This window comes from Trypanosoma equiperdum, assembly GCF_001457755.1.
Source record: "Trypanosoma equiperdum strain OVI genome assembly, contig: ctg_103, whole genome shotgun sequence".
Taxonomy (NCBI): domain Eukaryota; phylum Euglenozoa; class Kinetoplastea; order Trypanosomatida; family Trypanosomatidae; genus Trypanosoma; species Trypanosoma equiperdum.
Window position 1 is genome coordinate 12,681 of NW_027122994.1, and position 9,508 is coordinate 22,188.

Consider the following 9,508-nt stretch of genomic DNA (forward strand, 5'->3'; position numbering starts at 1 on the left):
TTTAAGGGGAATTTTTTTTATTTGTTATTGAGGGGAGTATCGGCTGTCCCCTACGGTATGTTGATGTTGAAAAAGTCTGCGCCATCACGCGTTTGTTTAATGAGATTCTTCTTCAAACTGCTATTTTTCACCGTCACCATAAGATTTGTCTCACGACGTACTTTTTTTTGGTTTTTTTTCTGGTTTTCAGCATGTATTCTAAAGTAGCGTTTACAAATGCTCGGTGCAGGCACGTGGTTTATCGGATTTGGAATACCCGCGGTGCTCGCTGGGGGTTTTGTCGCGTCTCGTAAACGTCTGGCATATCAATGGCGTGAAGAACTGATGGACCCCGATGGGGGCGCCTACCCGCCCCTCACGGATGCGGATATGGAATTTATCCGCCACGTCACTCCTCCCGAGTGGCCGTTACCGGAGGGACAGTTACCAACAGCTAAGAAAGTTACGGGATTATTTGTCTCCCCTGATGTATTATCGGGTGATGAGGGTGGCGCATTGCTGGACGAAGTGAAACGTTGGATTGCATTGTATGGACAAAAGGTGGACCTTCGAAAGGTTGCGTTTGCCGAATCCCAGGCTCAGTCAGAAGGAGTAGATATCGGTTTTTACAGTGATATTGCAATTATTTCGGATCATGCAGAAGACATTCAGTTGATGAAGGCACCATGGGAAACAGGAGATCGCATTAAGCATCATAAAATGCCTTCCTCACTGCGGTACATGGTAAACAAGATGCAGAGGAAATTTGAGGGGTTAGGTCGTCTTCGTCACGTTTATGTCGAGTATTCGCCCAGCGGGAGGTTTTACCACGAACCAAAACCAACGAAGGCCTTTGATGGTCACGATTATGTTGTCATTCCTCTACGACGGGATCAAAATGCCACCGTAGTAACATTTGCGCCACTGTTGCGCTCACGATGTTCATTTGTGAAAGAGGTGCTGATGCGATCTTGGACGTCACATGATGTGGACGTTATTATACCCCCGGGCAGTGCCCTTCGGGTATATGGGTCAGCACGGTATGAATGGGGCTGGGGCATACGTCCTGGAAACGTTTGGTTCGGTAACTATCGGAATTCAATTCGCCACATCGATGCCATTCGAACTCCATTTTATCTGCATAATATATTGTCGTCAATGGCGTGCCGTATTTTACGACCCGCACCGTCTGTCAAGGAAAGTGATGCGGCGCTCGTGGTGCTGCACTTTGACGGCCCTCGTGACTTTGACAAACCACGCTCACTACTGCTTCAACCAGAATCCTTGATATTTGGTCGCCCGCCGACGGTGGAGACGTATGAAAAGTGGGTGGAGGAAAAGCCTACAACAGAGTCAGTGCGTAACGAGGGCGTTTTCCTTTTCATGGTGAAAAATTACGTGGAGATGCTGAGAGTAACGTAAATATGATAGGTGTGTATCATCATCTCCCCTTTCCTTTGTGAACGTGTATGTGATCATCATTACGGTTGCTCTGTTTTTTGGAGGCACTCCGTCGCAGTGTTTGCTTGTTGGTATAGTTGTTATTTTTTGCAGAATTTCCCGATGCTGAATGGACAACTGAAATCGTACTATTCACATAGGGAGTTGCTTGATCGCTTGATTGGTGAATGGGAAGTAAACGACGTCGGCCTACTTGTATTTACATAGCCGTCTACCGTTGATTACCACACAAACATACCCTAGTGTTTATTATCCCTATTCCCTTCTGTTGTATGAAACATTTTACTAGCACAAAGGCGAAATATCAGCGACATGTTCAGGACTATAGGAATCGTGCGGTTATGGAGAACCTCGCGGATCGTTCGACTCCCAGCCAGTGGCTTGGGGACAGATGCCAAAAGTTGCACCGCGCCTACACAGCCGTTGAGTACATCATCAGCAACGTCCTCTTCTTCAATGATTTTGAAATACCCATACCGAGTCGTAGATACACATGAGAAACTAAAAGAGGCTGTTACTTCGCTACAAGGTGCTCGCTCGATTGCTCTGGACATCGAGGCTTTTTGTACAACGGACCAAGCGAAGCAGCTTGGACGTATATCACTGGTTCAGGCATGCTCAGATGCCAAACCTGTAGTGTTTTTGTTCGACGTTCTCACCCTAACACCTGATGTGTTTGTCAAAGACATGCAATCCTTACTGAGTGATAGAGAGATAAGGAAGCTGTTCTTTGACTGCAGACGTGATGTGGAAGCACTCAGTTGCCAACTTGGGGTAAAACCGGAGGGTGTTTTAGATCTGCAAGTTTTCTTCACTGCCATTCAGTGGAAATTGCGCAGTGTAAACCGCCGCTCGGGAATGGGGTACGTGCTGAAGAGTGTCGCTGGCCTCACACGACAGGAAGGAGACTCTGCAGTTCAAACCGCTATGACACTTGGCAACCGCCCCGTTTGGGACATTCGACCCCTGCCGGACCATTTCCTTGAGTACGCTGCGGGTGATGTGCGGCACATTTTGCTGCTTTCCAATTACCTTGTGGGAAACAAAGATGTTCCAGTGGATGTTGTTGCAGTGGAGCGACTCACTGCCCAATATGTTGAACATTACGCCGTGGGGAAACCAGTGATAACGGAGGCAGATGCCACACCTGCTGAAGTAAATAGGGCGTGGCTCGAACGGTACATTGGACCAGGTGGAGGTTGTCACTTCTGCGGGGCTAAGGGGCATACAGAGGCTGAATGCTTCAAAAAGCAAAATGGGAAGGCAAAATGCTCTTTCTGTGGGGAAGTCGGTCACACCGCACGCAACTGCTTCAAGAAACATCCGCAGCTCTTAACGTGCGAAAAGTGCGGTCAACTCGGGCATACGGGCACCAGTTGTTTTCGCACTAACCCGTGCAAGCACTGTGGTGGCCCCCATAGCAGCGCCAATTGTCACAAAGTTATTTGGCAACAGAAACGTTTGGGGGAAAATTCTTTACATTGAACGAAACGGTTTTTTTTTGTTACTGGGACAGCGGATATCAGCAACAAATACGCCTCTTCTTCGGCTCTCTCTTTCTCTTATCCTTTAATTTTTGAAGGGTTTGTTGGAAGAGAATGGAGGGATCCAGTGAATGTGCGTTACCGCACTGGATGACAAAAGAAGGTAGTTATTGTAAATTTTTGATCCGTCGCAGTCATTTCAGCGTTGTGTTACTGGCGTATATGCTTGCATGCGGTTATACAAAAATGTATTTATACATTTGTTATTAACAATTTTTCGTCATACATAGCTTGTACCGCATTTTGTCGTTACTTTATCATATAATCTTCGTTTCTTGTCTTGGCTTTCCATCATCGAATAGAGGCTGAGTATTCCTTTGAAGCTCCACCTTAGGAGAAGAAAGGGAAACGAAAAAGTGAAAGGGTTTCCAATCTAGGTCAATATAAATACCTATATATTTCAAGTTGCAGCAGGTTGTACAGGTGCGGATCCCATTCCCTTTTACTGTTCTGGAGGAAGAAAGAGTTTAAACACCTCTTTCCTTCGGAAGCCTGTGGATTAAGGTGGTGAATAAACCACTGGACCGTAGCTTTGACCGTGGGAGGGGACATAATAAACAGTAGAAGTAAAAGATAAAAGTGAAGAAGCTTTATTACTATTATTATTATTGCTTTTCTAACTTGACAAAGAGCTGGGAGAAACGGAACTGGTACGTGCGCATCAGGGCCACATACGAACACCGAATTATTAAAGGAAAAGAGAAGACTGCGAGCCTTCGAATTTGTTGTTAGATAACCCTCATGTTGCGGTTCACGTCCGTCTCTTCGATTTGGCGACGCCTTGCCGCGGCACCGCCAACAGCAGCAACGGCAGCCTTTGCGAATGTTTCCAAGCGCCAATCTAGTAGTAACAAAGACTACTACAAAATATTGGGGGTCAGTCAATCCGCCAGTCAAAGTGACATTAAGAAGGCGTACCGCAAGCGCGCCCTCGAGACCCACCCTGATCAAGGTGGTAATAAAGAGGACTTTGCAGAAGTGGCAGAGGCATACGAATGCCTCAGTAACGAGGAGAAGCGCCGCATTTATGATCAGTACGGTTCTGAAGCCGCAGCCAACATGAACGCGGGTGGCGGCATGGGTGGCTTTGGTGGACGTAGTGCGGAAGATATTTTTGCGGAGTTCTTCAAAGGTGGCATGGGAGGTTTTGGTGGTAATAGGTCTGCCGGCCCACCTCAGGTGCCCCCGCTGGAGGTTACATTGAGGATGACGTTGGAGGAGGTCTATAAAGGTGCGTCGAAATCCCCTCGCGTTAATCGTCCAGTTGTTTGCTCAGATTGCCGTGGATTCGGAACGAAGAGTCAGAAGAAAAAACCAAAGTGTTCTGAATGTGATGGAAGCGGCCACGTCGTGCAGCATCATCGTTTTGGACCAGGTATGGTACAGCAGACAGTGTCACAGTGCCCACGCTGTGGTGGAGCGGGTACCGTCGCAAAACCCGACGACAAGTGCCCCAAGTGCAAAGGCATGGGCTACCGGCACCTCGTGCAAAGCGTAAGCATTGACATTCCCGCTGGCGTACCGCCAGACGTCACGTTGGTTGTACGAGGTGAGGGTGGCACAATGCCTGAGGCCGAGCCCGGTGACTTACACGTGCATGTTGAAGTCGAAGAACACAATGTCTTCAAGCGTCGGGGAAATGATCTTGTGGTGGAGAGGGATGTCACCCTTTCGGAAGCGTTGTTGGAGTTTGATCTGTCACTGAAAACGCTTGATGGTCGTTCAATTACTGTGAAGTCACCAAAAAGTTCTGTGCTGCAGCCGAACAGTGTTTTGAGGGTGGCTGGTGAGGGCATGCCGAACTCCAGTGGCGGTAATGGAGACCTCTACATCGTTACGAAACTCAAATTGCCCCGTACCCTCACGGATCAGCAAAAGGAAGCTGTCAAGAAAGCGTTTGGAGAACCAAAGAAGAAAGACCCAGACAGCGGTTCTGACAAAACTGTCACAGCATCTGTGCTTCGAGGAGGCGTACGGGAAATGGAGGAGGCATTACATAGCAACTGGGACTCAGAACGGGGAGGTGGATCACAGCAAGGTAACGGCCGCCGCCGCAGTGGTCGTAAGCAACATACAGCCGAGTGCGTTCATCAGTAGTCTTTCTTTAGGAGGATATCGGAGTGCTTCCTTTTTATTGTGTTTTTTTTGTTAATTCTCACAGTACATGAAGGCTAACGTCTACATTCAACTAAATTTACTGTATATTTCTCGGTGTTGTTGGTGTTCTTGTCGTGAAGCTTACTGGAGGGAGACCCTGCTTATTTCCACTTCTTATAGTCTTCACCGCACCTGTGGTGGTATAACGTCTGCTTGTTTATCTGTGTTTGTGTGAGCAGGGGTTTGCATCGTACATTTTTTCCACACATAAGCTGCGACCAAAATTGTTGATTTTTATTAGTTTGCCGCTTCTCTTGTTTGTTTGTTCGTTTCTTTCTCCCTCCCCCTTCCCGTCCATACGTCTCCCCCCCCCTTTCTCGACGTTTTGAGTGTGTCAGCAACCAACATGAGCCGGTGGGAGTGTAAATAATCTCAGACGCACAACGCATAAAAAACAGGGAATGGAAGAAAGAGTTACGATTCGATACCTGCATCAGGGAGAAATAATAGAGGGAGGGGGAGAAATTAGTGAGCGAATGAATTATAGAGTGGGGTGAGAAGAGGATGTGAGGGCCGACTAACTCCCAGGCATGCAGTTGACAGCAGGTTACTCACACGAAATTTAATCGTACATACCATTTTAAAACATAACGGTAACAATATTAAAATGAAATTATCACTACTTTTACTTACGATATCAGACTCGGCAATGATGTCTGTGTATGGTTAGATTCATATGCGTGTGTTGCTGTGTACACGTGCACATTGCAGAGATACCATCTGTGAGCATTGACTGATATGCTGCTTCCCTTTTCACTGGTTTTCAAACATATTTACATTTTTTGGTCGGTAGAACCCACTGTGTGTTGGAACTCATTCTTAGCGTGCAGAGGGGGGAAAAAGCAGCATTGCAAAGTAGCGGGGGTGTGCTGAAAGAACATTTAAATGGGTTCAAAGTATGACCGAGTTAAGGTGAAAGTTCATCTCGATGATGAGCATTACTATATACTGTCGCGCTTCATACTGTCAAAAATGCTTACAGCATGTAAGTTACCAACCACAGCGGCAGTTTGCGTGAGCCTTGCGCTAAAGAAATCGTTGGTGGATCAGGAAAGGCTTGATATATCGCAGAGGGAGCTGGAGGCTGCCACTCTCTCAACAATGGCGCAACACGGTTACGGGGCCGCGTTTACACGCCTTCTTCCGGTTATGACTCGTTTTTTCATTGAGCGCACCCCGCTTATTGTTTTCATGGCCGGGAGTGGGTGCTGTGGCAAAACCTCTATGGCACGTTCTCTGAGTGTGAGACTGAATACGCACAACATTGTCAGTACGGACTTGTTGCTCGATATTCTTAGAGCAACGCACCATGCGTACCCATCTAGTGCTCTGCGCGGTGATCTGGTTGAGCTTTCCGATGAAAGAGTGTTACCATGTGTAAGCGAACATTCGCTATGGTTGAGTGACACGTTAGCGGTTGATGATTTTGTGCGGCTGTGGCGAACGCTTACGAGAGCCATTCGCTCGTTAGTGGAAGGAGAGGTAGAAAAAGCGTTAGTGGAGGGGAAAGTTCTCATAGTGGAGGGGAGTCTTATTGACCTCTCACTGTACCACAATTACCTGTTGGATAGCTTTCAATCCCAACGTGGTGTTATTGCAGTGGCATTTCATATCAGCTCTGATGAAATGTCTCGCAACTTTGCAGTTGAACGGCTTGTCTCCACGTATCGCAGTGTACTTCCTCTTTCCTATACCGATAATTACAATGGTGCTCTGGAATGGGTTCAGTGTCGGTTGAGGGCTATTGAAGGGGAACACCTCCGAGTGTTACGAGGTGACAGCAGTGCCATGCAGCTCCATTGTATTGATGACAGTTTGTGTGACCCAGCTACCGGTGACTCAACCTCCGTACGGGATCTTAGTGAATCGTACAGTAATGAGACTTCCTCTACTTGTGATACACGACAGTTAAGGTTATCACAAGACAATGCAGAAATAGTTCCCGTATATGGTGTAACGAACAGCATGGCTGCATCCTCAAGGGTATGTGAGTCCATGCACGGTCTTATTTTAGACCGAATAATCAGCGCACTGAAACAAAAAGGACCACTAAATTTGGAGCATGGAAACGTAGTTTGGTGTCAAGCAATGGATTCCGAATACATGTCGCCTACTAACGATACGTGATTTGATGTCAAAAACCTTTTTTTTGTCCCACCATCTAGGTGGATGATCACGATGCTTTGTTTTTTTTTGCTATGGGAACCTTTCCCCTTTCGTCCTTTGCGTCCACACGTGGGAGAGGGTGCTAGTTTTTTTTTAATTTTTTGCCAGTTGAAAATAAGACCAATTCGCGCGCACAATTTTGGATGTGTCTCCCTTCTCTCATGTTGCCACATTAACCACACATTTAATGCATTTTCTTCTGTTCTGCTCTGTTTATTTTTTTTTTGAACATGTACACGCACACATTAAAATATATAACACCATGTGTTTCTCCCTCTTTTCTCTTTGTTTGTGTAATTGAAAACAACAAATGAGGCACCGAAGTAAAAAAAAAAAAGGTAAAATGTTCAACCCGCTCGCACCGATGATATTAGCACGGCATGGGGAACGTTTCAGCTGTTATTAGGTCGTCCAGTATGGTGCTTTTAGTCACTTTTGGATTTATTCAACGGCAGCGAGATTCCACCTCTGCGTTCCTTTCCGTACTCATGCGTGCCCATTTTTGGTGAGGATTTCATACTGTGTCATGGGCTTTCACCTCAAATGAAAGTCCTTCATATGGTGACAAACTTTGCATCTTATGTTAAAATATGCTTTCGACCCTTTTTGAGCTGAGGAGAGCTTTAAAAAAAAAAATGAGGTTTAATGTGTTTATTTGATAAAGCCGGTAGTTTCCTCACCGATGAATGGGATTCCCCCTAATATTGCGATGGACAATGACATTCACCATTTGTTTTCATATTTTCGCAACCGGCAGTTGCACGAACCCACACTTAGAAACGTATCCCCGCTTCCCGAACAATTTGTTAATAATGGCAATAATCTGAAAAAAACGCTCCTATACACACTCCCTGTTGATTTCACAATAACTTTTCGTATCGTAGTGATTGCTAATGCTCATGCTATGCTCTGTTGCTATTGACTCACATTGCTTTTGTTTTTTTTTCGTGTATTGGCTCGGTGGTGTTCACTAAATTCTTTCGTTACGTACTTCTTTGAGATAAAGGCACAAAACAACATTAGGAGCAATACAACAAGGGAACTACAACCCCCCTTATTATAACTGTAATTATTCTCATTGTTGATAGGACTTCGAGCAAAATTATATGCTTCGCCGCACGCTGCGGAAGAGGGGCGGATTCTTTCAGAATTTCAAATCCGATAAAAATAATTTCTTTACTTCGCTGTGGAATAAGCCACAAACCCGTGATGAACGCGTTAAAAGTTATGTGCCAGAGGTGATTGAGGAAAGTCTTCAGGAACAGCGCGCCGTGCTGCAAGAGAATACTGCACGTGATGTTGTAGTTGAACTTGGTTATAAAATCTTGCGCGAGATCGAAAACAAGCGGCCGACGCCGAGTATCGCGCCACATCTGGACAAAATCCTCCAAGAGTACGGATGCAAAGACCTTATCGCCCAACGGCCACTAAGTTACTTGCTTTATCCATGTTCCAGTATGAGTGGTGGGCACCAGCCGCATGAACTGGTCTCTAACTTCACGGAAAATTTTCGTGAACTTGTAGAAGAGGTAGAGCGCAGTGGCTGCTCGTTACGCGTTGGTAAGCGTGCCAACATAAGTAAAACGACTCGAGGAAAGGACACATTAGAAAATGTTTCTGACGATGCTGCCACCTTGCAGGAAGCGTCCTCGGATGATAAGCCATCGGATACGTCGAAGTCTGGACCTGTTATAATGGTGGCAAAAGAGGAGCATGAACCAATGGATGTTACGCTCTTCATAAGGGTGGTGTCTGCAATGGCACTCGCCAACGTACAAAACGGTGATTTGAGCAGTGCTGTGCGGTGTGTGGACGTATGCCTGGATTATGTGGTTGAGCCTTCACGCCACGGTGGCCTACTAGGAATGAAAGCGGGGATTCTCGTGCATCAGCGGAAGTTCGAAGAAGCCGTCCAATGCGCAAATGAAGCTGTTCAAGTATCTGGGAATATACAGGGGTATATACATGGGGCCTTTGCATTACGTATGTTGAACAAACTTAAAGAGGTGGTTCAGTTACTTGAAAAGGGGAGAGAAGATCATCCAATGAACACACAAATTGTTGATTTGATTGAGGAAGCGCGTAAAGACCTTGAGGATAAGCCAGTAGTGGAAGAAACAAAGAAAATTACCTCATAAATGACGACGAAAATTACGTGAAGTTGAAGAGAAGAATATGGATGTGGGAAGGTAAAAAAAAAA

The 9,508-nt window shown here is 46.0% G+C and overlaps 5 protein-coding genes across 5 annotated transcripts; all 5 read left to right on the forward strand.

The window, feature by feature from the left end:
• Window positions 1-216: 216 nt before the first annotated feature.
• On the forward strand, window positions 217-1,401 carry TEOVI_000005600 (uncharacterized protein; the record flags this gene model as incomplete). Its single annotated transcript, XM_067220003.1, has 1 exon — window positions 217-1,401. One exon carries the CDS (start codon window positions 217-219, stop codon window positions 1,399-1,401), a length of 1,185 nt encoding a protein of 394 aa, XP_067076104.1.
• A 351-nt stretch (window positions 1,402-1,752) lies between these two features.
• Window positions 1,753-2,925, forward strand: TEOVI_000005700 (putative zinc finger protein; the record flags this gene model as incomplete). Its single annotated transcript, XM_067220004.1, has 1 exon — window positions 1,753-2,925. The coding sequence occupies one exon, from the start codon at window positions 1,753-1,755 to the stop codon at window positions 2,923-2,925; it is 1,173 nt and encodes a 390-aa protein (XP_067076105.1).
• An 800-nt stretch (window positions 2,926-3,725) lies between these two features.
• On the forward strand, window positions 3,726-5,081 carry TEOVI_000005800 (chaperone protein DNAj, putative; the record flags this gene model as incomplete). The annotated part of the gene is made up of 1 exon (XM_067220005.1): window positions 3,726-5,081. One exon carries the CDS (start codon window positions 3,726-3,728, stop codon window positions 5,079-5,081), a length of 1,356 nt encoding a protein of 451 aa, XP_067076106.1.
• A 945-nt stretch (window positions 5,082-6,026) lies between these two features.
• Window positions 6,027-7,268, forward strand: TEOVI_000005900 (Zeta toxin, putative; the record flags this gene model as incomplete). The annotated part of the gene is made up of 1 exon (XM_067220006.1): window positions 6,027-7,268. One exon carries the CDS (start codon window positions 6,027-6,029, stop codon window positions 7,266-7,268), a length of 1,242 nt encoding a protein of 413 aa, XP_067076107.1.
• Window positions 7,269-8,413: 1,145 nt separating this feature from the next.
• On the forward strand, window positions 8,414-9,445 carry TEOVI_000006000 (uncharacterized protein; the record flags this gene model as incomplete). Its single annotated transcript, XM_067220007.1, has 1 exon — window positions 8,414-9,445. One exon carries the CDS (start codon window positions 8,414-8,416, stop codon window positions 9,443-9,445), a length of 1,032 nt encoding a protein of 343 aa, XP_067076108.1.
• Between the last annotated feature and the right edge of the window lie 63 nt (window positions 9,446-9,508).